This window comes from Acomys minous (genome assembly GCF_964271855.1).
Source record: "Acomys minous genome assembly, chromosome: 3".
Taxonomy (NCBI): Eukaryota; Metazoa; Chordata; class Mammalia; order Rodentia; family Muridae; genus Acomys; species Acomys minous.
In genome coordinates, this window is record NC_140485.1 from 78,965,172 (window position 1) to 78,980,920 (window position 15,749).

General features: G+C 47.4%; 1 protein-coding gene across 6 annotated transcripts in view; it reads left to right on the plus strand.

The window, feature by feature from the left end:
• Window positions 1-15,182, plus strand: part of CPNE1 (copine 1) — a 40,891-nt gene extending 25,709 nt beyond the window's left edge. For 5 of the 6 annotated variants that reach the window (XM_084775692.1, XM_084775693.1, XM_084775691.1 and 2 more), the window contains 15 exons: window positions 5,889-6,017; window positions 6,119-6,298; window positions 6,421-6,495; window positions 6,582-6,653; window positions 6,761-6,841; window positions 6,984-7,073; window positions 7,159-7,245; window positions 7,375-7,461; window positions 7,555-7,614; window positions 7,692-7,825; window positions 7,913-7,967; window positions 9,075-9,126; window positions 12,770-12,903; window positions 13,022-13,258; window positions 13,374-15,182. In XM_084775692.1, coding sequence (XP_084631818.1) covers window positions 5,889-6,017; window positions 6,119-6,298; window positions 6,421-6,495; window positions 6,582-6,653; window positions 6,761-6,841; window positions 6,984-7,073; window positions 7,159-7,245; window positions 7,375-7,461; window positions 7,555-7,614; window positions 7,692-7,825; window positions 7,913-7,967; window positions 9,075-9,126; window positions 12,770-12,903; window positions 13,022-13,258; window positions 13,374-13,514 — 1,614 coding nt within the window. In that variant the 3' untranslated portion in view covers window positions 13,515-15,182. The remainder of the gene's footprint in view (window positions 1-5,888; window positions 6,018-6,118; window positions 6,299-6,420; window positions 6,496-6,581; window positions 6,654-6,760; window positions 6,842-6,983; window positions 7,074-7,158; window positions 7,246-7,374; window positions 7,462-7,554; window positions 7,615-7,691; window positions 7,826-7,912; window positions 7,968-9,074; window positions 9,127-12,769; window positions 12,904-13,021; window positions 13,259-13,373) is intronic. The other variant, XM_084775696.1, reaches the window with a different exon arrangement.
• Window positions 15,183-15,749: the final 567 nt, after the last annotated feature.

Genomic DNA, 15,749 nt, shown 5'->3' on the forward strand with positions numbered 1-15,749 from the left:
TAAGAGTTAGAAGTAGATTTTAAAGAAGACTTGAAGAATTAATAATCCCATAGATTACTGGTAACTTAAAATTTAGCTCAAAAAGTAGAAAACTGTAGTAATGGTTAAGTATGGTGGTTTTCAGCTGTGGTGCCAGCACTTGAGATGAAGGAGAATTGGTCATTCAGGTCAGCAGGGGCTACTCCCTAAGTCACGGCAGGGCAGGGGCTGGGGAAGTCACTCAGATGAGAGCATTTGTGCAGCATGTACAAGGCTCTGAGTTTGGTCCTTAGCACCAGCCCAAGCTGGCCATGCGCTCCTGCTCCTGCAGCCTCCACCCCTCAAATGCTGGGGTAATAGACATGACTCCACATTATCCAGCTTCTCCCCGCCCCCCCACACATAGTAAGATTCCAATAAGAAAGAGAAGAGGACAGATCTGTGAAAAAAAAAAATACAAAAATAGGAAACCATGGTTGCACAGGAAACCCTGACATTTAGAATAGGAGCCAGGCCAAGTTTAGTAGCCTCACTGAGGGCAGAGCCTTATTGGTTACTTTGTGCACAGTGGAATTAAGTGGGGACAGACCCTCTGTGACCTAAAGGTTCTACTATGGTAAAGAATTTACCCTTCCTCTGTCAATACCTACTTCTCCCTAGCGAGAGTAAGGACACCAGAGATTAATTTTGCCTATTCTAAAACTAATAAACAGAACCAATACATTTTATCCTACAGATTTGTGCAGATTTCAGGTATTAGTCTGCTTTATTCTGGTCGATTTTCCATGCACATAGCTGTCCATCCTCCTGTTGATGGACACGGAACATTTCAAGTTTTAGGCTATAGTTAACACAACAGCTGTGAGCATTCTTTAAAAAGCTCGGTGGACATAATGTTTTCATTTCGTTTAGATTAAAATCTGCCGGCGGAATTACACTTGCCTAGGTATACATTTGGCTTTCTGATGACCTTGCCAGGCTGTTTTTCAAGGTTTTACCACTTCCTAGGAATCTTACATCCTTTGCCAACATTTGGCCTTGTTGGCCCTGTGTTTCGCCACTGGTGGGTTTAATAACTATCTCATAATAGTTTTGTTTTTCACTTCTGTAGTCACTTATTTCTTATTCATGTTTTGTGAAGTATCTTTGAATCTTTTTGCCTGTTTAAATCAATTCTTGTGGTTTGTTTTTTGTTGTTGTTTTTGCTTTTTGTTTTTCCAGACAGGGTTTCTCTGTGTAGCCCTGGCTGTCCTGGACTCACTTTGTAGACCAGGCTGGCCTTGATCTCACAGAGATCCACCTGCCTCTGCCTCCCTTTGTGTTGGGATTACAGGCGTGTTCCATCATGCGCAGCTGGTTTGGTTTTTGTTTTAGTTTATTTTTAGTGTTGGAGGTTGAACCCAGGGCCATGTGTACACTAGGCAAGCACTAAGCTACATCTCCACCTTAAAGTTTCACATCTCAGTTAAAAACAGGGTAGGGAACAGTGATTGCTGTACATTAGTTCAAATGAAAAAGGCCTGAGCTTATGGGTATCAATTAGTTCATCAAAGATATGAGTATCAGCTTTGTGCACTGAATACTAATACTGGGCATACAGAAAGATAATACTTAGTGCTAGCTCTAAGGAGCCCACAATGAAATGGAAGAGGAGGGAGAAACAGATTTCTGCTGTGGCAATTTCAGCATTAGTTCACTGATATTTACTGAGTGTCTATTATAACTAGGTGCCCGAGATACAAACTGGCCATGGTTCCTGCTCTTACATAGCGTGCTGTCCGTGTGTGTTCATGGGAGAAGGCATATGGTAGAAAGGCCCTGAGATGGAGAGTGGGGTTGATGATGTTGTGTGGGTCAGAAAGGCCAGCCTGGTTGGGACACACTTGGGTGGGTGGATGACTATTTACACGTGGATTAGGTTTTATAGGCCATCATAAGAACTGTGGACTGGATGAGATTTAAATTTTTAAAAATTTTATTCAGTGTTGGGGGTATTGATGAGAGGTTTGTGCCACGGAGTCCATGTAAACATCAGAAGATAATTTGCGGGTGTCTCTCCACTGTGGGTACCACGAATCAAGTTCAGATGTGATGGCACGCACCTTTACCCACTGAACCATCCTGCCAGCCACAGACCTTCGGTGGTTTTGTTTGTTGTGTTTTGTTTTTAATTATGTGCACTTGTGTATGTCTGCATGTGGGTTTGTGCACATGATTAAACTGCCCATGGATACCAGAAAATGTATTTCTTGGGGCTGCAGTCACAGGTGCCTTTGTATGAACTACCTGATGTGGGTGCTTGGAGCTGAACTCTGGTCCCCTGAAAACACAGAATAGGCTCTTAGCCCACTGAACCCTCTCTACAGCTCTCAGACTTAAGGATTTTTTTCTTTTAATTTAATCACAGACTTAGGGTTTTATATTGGATTTGTTGGGAAGCTATCACAGAGTTTTAAACAGAAATGACATGAACTATTTAGTTTTCATTTAGCTAATAAACACAGAAATGGCTGTGTAGTCGCAAAAAGACTGATAAGGAAACCATTCCAGTTATCCAAGGACAGTAAAATCCTACTGGGGAAGACTTCATAGAAGGAATCATGTCAGATCAGAGCTGTGGATGACAAGACATTGCTATATAAAGGATATTGATTCTCACATTTACCTGTCCTGATGGTAGGAGCCAGGGAAGGTAGACTTAAAAAAAAAAAAAGTGCGTATCCCCTCACTGGACAGGCAGAGGCAGGAGGATTGCTGTGAGTTCGAGGCCAGCTTAGCCTATAAAGCGAGTCCAGGACCACCAAGGCTACACAGAGAAACCCTGTCTCCAAAACACACACACGCACACGCGCGCGCACACACACGCCTTATTTATAATTTGAGCTAGAGAGTCCAGAGTTAATATCACATCACTACTCAATTCTGTAGACCTTCTCTTACATGGGGTTTTTAAAATAGAGATTGCAGAAGTTGGTTAGGTGAGGAGCAGTGAGGAGGGACCTGTGAGGCCGGGTGTGAAGGCTTGAAGGCTCTTGGGCTTAGAATAGTCTCACATAAAGTGTTGATTGAGCTGGGCTAACGAGATCCTTCAAATGTGTACTATCCAAAACTACAGGAGCGTATGGATCACAGTAACCTAGGCATGATGATGCATGCTTATAATCCAGCACACAGAAGGGAGAGAGGTAGGAGGATCCAGAAATTAAGTTCATCCTCATCTGCAAAACGAATTTGAGGCCAGCCTGGGTTACATGAGACCCTATCTCAAAATATAATGAGGCGGGGCAGAGTATGGGACATATTTACCTCACTTCTACAGACCCTCTAAAGCAATGCTGACTTGCTTCTGCTTTCCCGTGTATGTCGCTGTGTGCATCCATTCAGATGCCTGAGGAACAATTGGGATACATCATTTACCTTTTAGCATTCCCTTGTGTGTGAGCCCAGCCCCACCTAGCTGATGTACCTTCAAGCTACCTTGAGTTTTGGCGCTGTGTGTGTGTGTGTGTGTGTGTGTGTGTATGTGTAGGGAGTCTCTTTGTTGTTAAAGCAACAATGAAGTGAGTGGCAAACACGGAATCCTGATTACGATTTTGCAGAATTTGGCTGTGCTCTGTTGAACCTCTGAGGGTGTCGTCGGGAAGGCTGGAGGTCTGCCTGACCATCAGAGTTGAGTTGTGGTTGTGGACTGTTTCCAAGCTCTGGCCTCTCACGGCCGGATAGAATGTGGAGCCTGGGGAAGCAGGAGGCCTCCAGGGTGGCAATGGGACTCCACACATTTGGCTTGGTGTGGCTACAGACTTCCGCCGGGTGGAGAGTAGTAGGGTTTTTAATCACTCGTTGGAACAGAGGCTCAAGTGCTGTGGGTGACTGACTTAAGAAGATTGTGGGTGGGAGACCAAGCTGGGCATGAGACTCAGTCACGGCTGCTTGCCTGGCGTGCACAAGGCTCTACAAACAGGGGACCTAGGGACCAAAGTGAGATGCTGCAGGCTAGGAGGAAAAGGGCTTGACTGAGGGTTAATAATAGGGGACCTTGAGTCTAGAAACATCCCAGGAAGTACTGCTGGGAAGCTGGGCCCCTGAAGCACGGCCAAGCGAGGAATCTCTGTACATTCGATGTAGGTGGTGTGTGATGCCTGGGGGTCCTTCTGAGTTGTAGGAGGAAGGATATTGTAGGCATTATGGTGATTCATGCAATGTGATGATGTTTGTGACAGGAAATAGATGCATCGGAGAGGTTCGCTGCTGTTTGAATTTGAGACAAGAGGCCAGTCAGTCTGAGAGCTGGGGCTAGGGCTGGCCTTTCAGGTTTCAAGGACCATGCATATTGGGTGGTTGGGTGTTGCAGTTCACAAACAGATGAACTCTCCTTCACACACAGTTTTCATTCTAGTGCTAGAGACTGATTGTATAACTAAAGTATGTGTAGATGCTGGTGTGAAAGCAGCAACGGAGTCTGTGGTGGTAGAGTTGAAATCTTAGAGTGGCAGACAAGACTTTACCCATATAAACAGATGTGATGATGAAAAAATGTCCTTAGAGGTGAGCGAACAGTCAGGTGGTGATAAAAACACAGAGCACCCTCGACGGCAGGGCTTCCAAATAGGAACCCAGTGGGCTTAAGGAACGGTGGCGGCCAGAGTGAGCATACAAGCGAACCAACAGGAGATAGTTGCATCAGGCCATTATACAGCTTGTGTATTTTCTACAGATAATGGTTCAGAGTGTGACATCAGGGAGGTTTGGTTGTTGCTGCTAACTTTATTGTTGTTGTTGTTGTTGTTGTTGTTGTTGTTGTTGTTGTTGTTAGAGACAAGGTTTCTCTGTGTGGCCTTGACTGCCCTAGACTTTGTAGACTAAGGTGGCCTCGAACTCACAGCGATCCTCCTGCCTCTGCCTCCCTGCGTGCTGGGATTAAAGATGTGTACCGCCATGCCCAGCTTATATTTGTTTTTAATTAGTGTGTATGTGTCTATAATGATCCAGAGGCATTGGATTCCCCCTGGACTGGAGTTGTAGGCATTTATGAGCCAACCAATGTAGATGCTGGGAACTGAACTCAGGTCCTCTACAAGAATTAAACGTTCTTTTAACTGCTGAACCATCTCTCAAGCCCTTTTGTTTGCTGTTGAGTCAGGATCTCCTGTAACCCAGGCTGTCCCTGAACTCGTGTTCCTTCTGTTTGCTTTCCCAGAGCCGGAATTATAGGTGTGAGCCACTACGCACTTTGTTTGCTTTTTGAGACAAGGTTTCTCTTTGTAGCGTGGGTGGACTGGAGCTCTGTGTGTTGTCTAGGGCCGGCTGCCTTGCAAGTGCCAGCAGCCCTGCTTCTGCTCCTGTGCCACCATGCCCAGCATGAATATTTTCTTGGATTAATTTTGGTGGCTGTATTAAAAGCCTCTTGGGGTGGCACAGGTTAGGGGAGCAGCTGAAGCGACTGTTGCTCTTTCTAGGCAACCTAAACAGTGGCTTAGAGCGGGTCATGACCTGGACGTGGTGAGGAGTAGACCTGAGCAGCTGATTACAGATGAGAGGACTAATGGATAGAGTGGATCCCAACTGGCAAGGTGTAGGCCCAGGAGTTTGCAGGGGATCGTTATCAAAAGGTGCTGTTGGGGAGCAGTGATTGAAATACGGGGGACTTCCGGCCTCGGGCAGGCAGTAAGCAATCAGAGTGACACTGATTACCTGCTGCATTTGAGGGTAAGGCTGGAGCCCAGGTCTGGACAGTGCTGCTAAGGTTAAGGCCACTTTCAGAGTGAGGAGTAATTTACAGCCAGCTTGTTGTCACACCATGTCTTGTGCCATTGAGCTCACTTAAGGTTCAGGAGTGTGGAGGCTGGGAACTCTAGTCAGTGAAAGATGGATGAGGGGCCCTGGACCTGACCCAGCTCTCTTTTCTCCAGATGGCCCGCTGTGTGACCTTGGTTCAGCTGTCCATTTCCTGTGACCATCTCATTGACAAGGACATCGGCTCCAAATCTGACCCACTCTGCGTCCTTTTACAGGATGTGGGAGGGGGCGCCTGGGCTGAGGTGAGGTGGACCATGAAGGTTAGATTCATTGAGGGAGGGTGGGATTGTGTTTGTGGTTGGGGGTTTGCATCTATCTAATGCTTAGTGAGCTCCTGCCACAGCTTTGCAGGACGGAGCGAGTCCGGAACTGCTCAAGCCCTGCGTTCTCCAAGACTCTGCAGATCGAGTACCACTTTGAGACCGTCCAGAAGCTACGGTTTGGAATCTACGACATAGACAACAAGACACCAGAGCTGGGGGATGATGACTTCCTAGGGGGAGCTGAGTGTTCCCTAGGTCAGGTATGGATGGTCAGGGGTCAGGAGCACTATCAAGTAGCCCTGTAGCGTCAACGTGCTAGTCAAGCAGAACCCCACCCTGTGTGAGACGGGTGCCCACGCCTCTTCCTCTTCGCTTTCCCCAGATTGTGTCCAGCCAGACGTTGACTCTACCCTTGATGTTGAAGCCTGGGAAACCTGCCGGACGGGGAACCATCACAGTAAGGAGCAAAGCCTGGGTGGGCGGGGAAGCAGTCTGTGCAGTCAATAATTCACAATAATTCACAAGTCTTCTCTGCCGGCCTAGGTCTCAGCCCAGGAGTTAAAGGACAGTCGTGTGGTGACTGTGGAGGTGGAGGCTAGGAACCTGGATAAGAAGGTGTGTCTGGAAGGAGGCCTTGGGGATCCAGGGATTAAGGGGACAGAGGGCTGACACCGTGGCTGTCTTCCTGAGGCTTATAACGGGGGTCTCTTTGGCATTGGCAGGACTTCCTAGGAAAATCTGATCCGTTCTTGGAGTTCTTCCGCCAGGGTGATGGGAAGTGGCACCTGGCACACAGAACAGAGGTGTGGCTCCTGGTGTTGGTTGGTTGGTGTGGGAAAGAACCTGCAGGGTGTGTGATTAGCGAGCTTGGGAACTGAGGGAGACTGACGTCGGTGGGTAGGGGACGGTGGGAACCAAGCCAGAGCTCACTGTCCCTGCCCTCAGGTAGTCAAGAACAACCTGAACCCTACCTGGAAGCGCTTCTCAGTCTCTCTTCAGCACTTCTGCGGCGGGGACCCCAGCACACCCATCCAGGTGAGCGTTTACCTTTTTAGTGGGCGCATCAAGGCATGGGCTCCTGCCTCGTGTCTCGCTTACACATACGTACACCTTCCCTCAGGTACGCTGCTCAGACTATGACAGTGACGGGTCACACGATCTCATCGGTACCTTCCATACCACCTTGGCCCAAATGCAGGCAGTCCCGGTAAGCGCTGGTCACAGAGCTTCCGCAGGGCCTAGGAGGCTGCTGCCCAGAGCCAACTGTGGAGAGCAGAGCTGAGGTCCTGCGCTGGTGATGACGGCAGCGCCCTACTCTAAATTTTTTTTCCACCAGGCTGAGTTTGAATGTATCCACCCTGAGAAGCAGCAGAAAAAGAAAAGCTACAAGAACTCTGGAACTGTCTGCGTCAGGACCTGCCGGGTAAGACGTAGCCCACGGGCGGGACCCAGGCTCTCAGCTCCACGAGCAGGGCCCTGCTGACGGAGGCTGGCCTAACCCCGGTGTCCTCTGTAGGTGGAGACAGAGTATTCCTTCCTAGACTATGTGATGGGAGGCTGCCAGATCAACTTTACTGTAAGTTGCCTTCCTGCGGGCAAGTGAACAGGCCTTGCGCTGAAGCAGCCTCACCGCCGTTCCTGGTCTCTTCCCAGGTGGGAGTGGACTTCACTGGCTCCAATGGCGACCCATCTTCCCCCGACTCCCTGCATTATCTGAGCCCGACAGGAGTCAACGAGTATCTGACAGCTCTCTGGAGTGTGGGCAGCGTGGTTCAAGACTACGACTCGTGAGTCCTGGGCTCAGGCCACTCCCGCTCCCCATACACCTTTCAGCCCCCTCACTGCTGCTCTTACAATCCGTTGTCCTCCCACAGAGACAAGCTGTTTCCAGCATTTGGATTTGGGGCCCAGGTACCCCCTGATTGGCAGGTAAGCCCTCTTCTTCCGTCCCTCAATTTTCATTTTTGGTATCAGAATCCTAATTCCAGAGGCGAATTTATCTATTGCTTGACACCCAGCTTGAAGACGGGAGATAGGGGACCCGTTCTTGCAGGCATGAAAGAGAAGGTGTAACAGGGTATTCAAGAGGCTAAAAGTGGGGGGGAGGGGCTGGAGAGATGGCCCAGCGGCTAAGAGCACGGACTGCTCTTCCAGAGGTCCTGAGTTCAATTCCGGGCACCCACATGGCAGCTCAGAACTGTCTGTAACGACAAGATCTGACACCCACAGACATACATGCAGGCAAAACACCAATGCATATAAAATAAAAATAAATAATTTTTTTTAAAAAAAGAGGCTAAAAGTGGGAAAATGGTAGGAAGAATCTAATTTTTTCTTTTCTGGTCTTGTTTTTTGTGTGTTGAGGCTGGCCTAAGTGTACAGAGATCCTAATGTCCCTCTGTGCTGGGATTATTAAAATGTGCACTACTGTGCCCAGCCTTTTTTGTTTGCTGTTTTTTTCCTACTTTGCTTCTGAAAAACTCTCACCATGTAACTCAGGCTAGGTTTTTTTTGTTTTAAGTTAATTTTTTAATTTTTTTGTTTTTTTTTCTTTTTCTTTTTTTAAGATTTGTTTATTTATTATATACACAGTGTTTTTGTCTGCATGTATGTCTGTGTACCAGAAGAGGGCACTAGATCTCACTATAGATGGTTATGGGCCACCATGTGGTTGCTGGGAATTGAACTCAGGACCTCTGGAAGAGCAGACAGCAGACAGTGCTCTTAACCTCTGAGCCATCTCTCCAGCCTTTTTCTTTCTTTCTTTCTTTCTTTCTTTCTTTCTTTTTTTTTTTTTAAGATAGGGTTTTTCTGTGTAGCCTTGGCTGTTCTGGACTCACTTTGTAGACCAGACTGGCCTTGAACTCACAGTGATCCGCCTGCCTCTGCCTCCCGAGTGCTGGGATTACAGGCGTGCGCCACCACGCCCAGCTGGGCTGGGTTTAAACTTGCGTTCTTCTAGTCCTGGTTCCCTCTGTGCTAATATTAGAGGTTTGCACCGCACACCTGGTTCACTCATTGTCATCTTGCCCTCAGGTCTCACATGAGTTTGCCTTGAACTTCAATCCCAGTAATCCGTATTGTGCAGGTAAATCCCCTACTCTGCCTACTCTCCAGTGTGAGGCACCTCCACACCTGAGCTTCTGTGGGTGCAGACAACGAGGAGGGAGGATCCTGTCTCTCCGTACAGTGGGATGGAAGTTTGAGCTTGCCTGGTGGAATTCCATTCACCTTATTACTGAAATGACTTGGGCAAGTTGCTTACCTCTGTGTGCTTTGGTTTTAAAATACAGCTATAACTAAGGAGACTGAGGCAAGGGAGGCAAAAGTTCAAAGCTTGCCTGGGCAGCTTGGTCTCAAAATTGAAAACATAGAAAGGGCTGGGTGGGCAGTCGTTGACCTTGCTGTGCTAAGGATAGAAACTAGAGCTTTATGCATATTGAGTAAGTACTCTCACTGAGCCACATCCCCAGTGCACTGTGTGTGTGTGTGTGTGTGTGTGTGTGTGTGTGTGTGTGTGTGAGAGAGAGAGAGAGAGAGAGAGAGAGAGAGAGCGCTTCCCAAGCTTTTTTGTAAAGACCCAAGATTTGTGGCTTTCCAGCACTTCACATGACACCAAGTTGAAGTGAAAACTTTGACCTGATCTTATCTGACTTTTTATTTTGGTTTTTTGAGACAGGGTTTCTCTGTGTAGCCTTGGCTGTCCTAGGTTTATAGACCAGGCTGGCCTTGAATTTACAGCCTATCTCTGCCTCCTGAGTGCTGGGATTAAAGGTGTGCACACCCACCACTCCTGACTTATTTACTTATTTACTTCCTTTTTAATTTGCATATGTATCTGTCTGTGTGTTGGTATGTCAATATGAGTACAGGTGTCCACAGAGGCCACAAGTGTCAGGTCTGGAGCTCGAGTTACGGAAGGCTGTGGAGCCACCTGGTGTGGGTGCTGGGAATCAGTCTCAGGTCCTCTGGAAGATCAGTTCAGGTTCTTGACACTTTTCTCCAGCTCCTTATTGTTTTAGACAAGATCTCACTCTTGCCCAGACTATTCCAGAACTCAGTATTTAACCAAAGCTGGCCTTGAACACCACGCAACCTTTCTGCCTCAGGCACAGGGGTGTCAAGACACAGAAGGATTTAGCCTCAATTTTGAAATTTTCTTTTTAATATTTATTTTATTTGCATTGGTATTCTGCCTGCATGTATGTCTGTGAGAGGTGTCAGATCCTGTGAAACTGGAGTTGCAGACACTTGTGAGCTGCCATGTGGATGCCAGGAACCAAACTCTGGACCTCTAGAAAAGCAGCCAGTGCTCTCAACTGCTGAGCCATCTCTCCAGGTCCCTTGAAACTTTATTTTCACTTTGTATTTTGATGTAAAATCATATTTAGAAGCCAATGTGATTCCAGCCCTTGAAATAGAGGCAGAAGAACTATATATAGTTCAAGGTTAGCCTAGGCTAAATAGCGTGAGCGTGTCTCACAACAAAACATCAGACTTAGGGGCTGGAGAGATGGCTCAGAGGTTAAGAGCACTGACTGCTCTTCCAAAGGTCCTGAGTTCAATTCCCAGCAACCACATGGTGGATCACAACCATCTATAATGAAATCTGGTGCCCTCTTCTAGCCTGTAGACAGAATGCTGTATACATAATAAATAAATAAATCTTTTTTAAAAAATCAGACTTAGAGAAAAGTTACAAGTCATAAAAATTCTAGAATCATTGAAGCTACTGGCTCAGGGTATTTGTGGGGGGGATTACATTTTCACAAGCTAGATTGTATGTATTCACTGTGTGTGTGTGTGTGTGTGTGTGTGTGTGTGTGTGTGTGTGTTAGTGTGTTAGTGCACCTTACACTTTCTGGAAGTCCTCTATCATGTGGTCCCGAAGGATGAACTCGGGTAGTAGTCAGCTTGGTGCAGCTGCCTTAACCACAGAGCCATCACTGGCTTTGATTCACCCCACCCAACCCCACTCCACCCCAAGGCAGGGTTTCTCTGTGTAGCCCTGGCTATCATAGACTCTCTCTGTACACCAGGCTGGCTTTGAACTCACAGAGATCCACCTGCCTCTGCCTCTCAGAGTGCTGGGATTAAAGGCGTGCGCCACTGTGCCAGCTTGACTTCTGCTTTTTCCTGAAGCATTTGATAGTGTTATAGATACCAGGTTGGCCTCCACCAGCCTTGTGTCCAGTAGCATTCACATAGCCCTTTGCCCTGAATACTTCAAGTATGTTTTCTAAAATCTAGGATAGTCTTGTTTTTAAATAATTCTGTGTTCCTGGGGATTGAACCTAGGCCCTTGTATGTGCTGGGCAGTTTAATTTGCCACAGAGCTATATCTCAGCCCTTATTCCTTTCATTAAATTGTGGCTACCATGATTTTATTCTGATCTCTTTTGCATTTGAGTCAGGTTCTTGTAGCTCACACTAGCTGCCATGGATTGCACTACACCTCTAGACCTCCCTCATCCGTATTGTTGCTGGTCCCCGTCCCCAAACAGTACGATCCACTTCATGTCACATTTTCCGTTATCTTGTCATTATCTTATGGGCCCCTCTCTTTAAGACCTCTTCTGCCCCCTCATGGTCTCCTTTTTTTATAACCTCCACATATATTACACACATATATTTGAATCTAAATTGTGTCTTCTTAGTCTGCCAAACTTTCTTTTTCCTTCCTGAGACAAGAGTCTCTGTGTGTACCCGGCTGGGATGGCCTAGAACCGTGTAGGCCAGCCTTAAACTCGTACCCAGGCCAGGTGTGGCAGTTCACTCCTGTAACCCCAGCATTTGGGAGGCAGAGACAGGTGGACTCTGCCTTGTGGAGTCAGTTCTCTCTCTCTCTCTCTCTCTCTCTCTCTCTCTCTCTCTCTCTCTCTCTAGCTTTATACCAGTCTGTGGCTGGAACTCAGGTCGCCGGGCTTGTGTACCAAGCACCTTTACCTACTGAGCCATCTCACTGGTCTTAGTTGCTTTGTAAGAGTGGTGCCATGGGGCTGGAGAGATGGCTCAGAGGTTAAGAGCACTGTCTATTCTTCCAAAGGTCATGAGTTCCAATTCCCAGCAACCACAGGGTGGCTCACAACCACATATAATGACCTCTATTGTTCTCTTTTTACATGAGGGCAGAATTTTACACGAATAATCTTTTTTAAAAAGACAGCGGTATGAGCCGGGCGCGTGCCTTTAATCCCAGCACTCCGGAGGCAGAGGCGGGCGGATCGCTGTGAGTTCGAGGCCAGCCTGGTCTACAAAGTGAGTCCAGGACAGCCAAGGCTACACAGAGAAACCCTGTCTCGAAAAACCCAAGAAGAAGAAGAGGAGGAGGAGGAAGGGGTGGGGGGAGGAGGAGGGAGAGGGAGGAGGGAGAGGGAGGAGGGGTGGGGAGGAGAAGGGGTGGGGTGCTGCGTGTGCCAGGCTCTCCTGACACTCACAGCAGTCCTCCTGCTTCAGTTTCCAAAGCACTGAGACAAACAGGCTAAACTATTTTGCCGCTCAGATAATAACTCTTAATCTGGGGTTTAATTCACGATATTATTAATAGCAAGTCCTATCTTGTCTGCCTCTGAATTTTATTTGTTGGATAGACTTGTGTTCTGAGTGACAAAGGTGAAACACTTCCAGATTTCCCAAACTTCTGGGTTAAGGTGGGCTGCTTTTAGGTCTAACTTAATTTCATGAGGTCTAAGGTTTGTAAAATTGCAGTATTTTCTGCTTTTTTTCTGTAGGTATCCAGGGTATTGTAGATGCCTACCGTCAGGCGCTGCCCCAAGTTCGTCTCTATGGCCCCACCAACTTTGCACCCATCATCAACCACGTGGCCAGGTTTGCAGCGCAGGCTGCACAGCAGAGGACAGCCTCGGTAAGACCTGTGGCTAGGAGTGCCAGGGGCTGTGCAGTGAGGGGCGTGTGCATCCGGCTTGCTGGGCGGGGCTGGGGAAAGACGACCTGCCTCAATGAAGGAATGGGCTTGTCTCCAGCAATACTTCGTGCTGTTGCTTTTGACTGACGGCGCTGTGACAGATGTGGAGGCCACGTGTGAGGCTGTGGTGAAAGCCTCAAAGCTGCCCATGTCGGTGATCATTGTGGGTGTGGGCGGTGCTGACTTTGAGGTCATGGAGCAGCTGGATGCTGATGGCGGCCCTCTTCGCACACGCGCTGGAGAAGCAGCTGCCCGCGACATAGTACAGTTTGTACCCTACCGACGATTTCAGAATGTGAGTTGGGAAAGATGCGATGGAAATGGGGTTGAGTTCCGATACATAAAGCCTTTTTACCAAAGTCTGGGAAACTTACGGGCCCCCGCTGACCTTGTCTTTCTTCTCCTGGCAGGCGCCACGGGAAACCCTTGCACAGACTGTGCTTGCAGAAGTGCCCGCTCAGCTGGTGTCCTACTTCAGAGCCCAAGGTTGGGCCCCATTAAAGGCACCTCCAGCCCCAGCCAAGGGCCCCGCACAGGCCCCCCAGGCATAGGTCCCGCCTGCAGCCTGCACAGCCTCTCGGCATGGACCAGCCCTGCACATTCTTCCCGCTTTATAACTGACACTTTTATACGTGCTTCTGTTACTGTTGCTCTTTGACCTGCTGCCTGTCTCCAGAACCTTCTCATTCAGTAAAGACTAGTAAAGAGCACCCTTCTTCAGGGTGATAGACTAGTTATAGCCGTGCTTACGTTCACCCTGGACTTGAGTGAAAGGTCCCTTTGGTCTGATAACCCTGTGCAAGCCAATTGAGTTTATTCACTCCAGAACATACTTTGAAAACACAAAGTTTGAATATAACATATTCAGGCGTTGTCTCCTCCTCCTGGGGAAGCTGAGCTGGGAACCTGAACAAGATGGAAGGTGCGTCTTCATATGGGTAGCAAAGGTGAGAGATTGACACTAGAGCAGATTCAGGGCTGCTAGCCCTCTTGTGCTAGGGACCACTTGGGGAGCCCGGGCTGGCCTGGGATTCACCAGCTTGCTTCAACCTCCTGGATGCTGGAATTACAGGCATGTACTATGCCATGCATGTTTTGTAGTCCTGACTTATTTGCTTTTTTGACATAAAAAGCTCATGTGGCTCAGGCTGGCCCTACGTTGTGTAGGATGACGTGAATTCCCAGTCTTCCTACCCTCCACTTCCCATTGGCCACACTGTGCCCACCTTAATAGCTGTTATATTAAAGATTTAACATGTATATTCACTGTGGGGAAACTTCATAGGACACATCTTAACCACATTGCCAAGGCTGCTTTCAGACTCTTTGGACTCAAGAGGTTCTCCTCACGGAGTAGCTGGAACTGTGGCGCACTCAGTGCCTAGTTTAGAAAAACTAGAGAGGCGGGAGCGGAGCTCCTAACTGCAAAATTAATATTTCACTCAACCTGTTGGACAGACATGGTGGCTCACAATTTGAATCCCAGCACCAGGAGACAGAGAGGCATTTTATAATTTGTTTTCTAGCCTAACATTGTTTCATATATCAGTGTTATATAAAAAAGATAATGTGAACAAAGATGGGTGGCTCATTGCTGTAATCTCAACACTCTGAGGCAGGAGGATTGCTGTGAGTTTGATGTGGAGTTACACTGAGAGTTTCAGGTCAGATAAAACAACTTTAAAAAGCTGTCACATATGCTATTTGTATCTGGTTTGTGATTGTTTTGGATGTCTTATCCACCAAAACTGCCTTCTCTTTTTCATGTCTATATTATTTTGTAAGAATATACCAGAGTTTACTAATTCCCTTAACCTACAGCGATTTATCTGCTTCCACAGATTTTTGAGGGCTTGGTTCCTCACTGTGGAAGATAGATCACCAAGGACACTTAGAATGCTAGCTTTTACAGGTGGCCTTCTGTAAAAGGCCGCAGTCTCACTCATCCCACTTGCTAACCCATGGCCACCTTCTTTCACCAAATTTCATCTTTGGTTTGCATTTGTCTCCTTATATCGGAGAGCTATCATCTCACACGTGTACTTGTTTCTATTCATGCACTCTTTGTTCCACGGCCTTTTTATCCTATTGCTCTTTTTGACGTGTTAAAATATACTGTTTCATATTTTTATACTAAATATGCAAATTTTATTTTTTATGTATGCTAACCTGCTTTTGAAAAATGTATCTATATCAATAATAAATTCTCCTTCAGTGACTGCATTTGTTTTGTGTCTGGTCCTGGGGATTGTGTTTAGGGCCTAAGGTGTGCTAGAGTCAAGCTCTGCCATTTAACTTATCTTTGAATATATTTAGGGTTTCTAAAATTCAAGGACATCTTCCACCACATAGCTAGTTTGAAGATAGCCTGGGCTCCATAAGACTGTTTCAAAAGCATAAAGGCAGCCTTGCAAGATTGCTCACTGGGTAATGTGCTTGCATACAAGCCTAACAAGCTAGGGTCCATACGAAGGCAGAAGGAGTATTAACTCCACAGAGTTGTCCTCTGATCTCAAAATTAAACGTGTGAATGGGAGCTGATGGAGGTCGCTCACCTCCTAGGACTGCAGTGCCTGAGGCAGGAGTGATGCCTCAAACTTTACTAACCTGGGCTACATAGTTATGGGCCAGCCCTAGATGGGGAAAATGTATGAAAAGTCTTTTGCTTCCTGCCAGGCGGTGGTGGCGCACACCTTTAGTCCCAGCACTCAGGAGGCAGAGGCAGGTGGATTGCTGTGAGTTTGAGGCCAGCCTAGTCTGCGAAACAAGTCCAGAGCAGCCAAGGC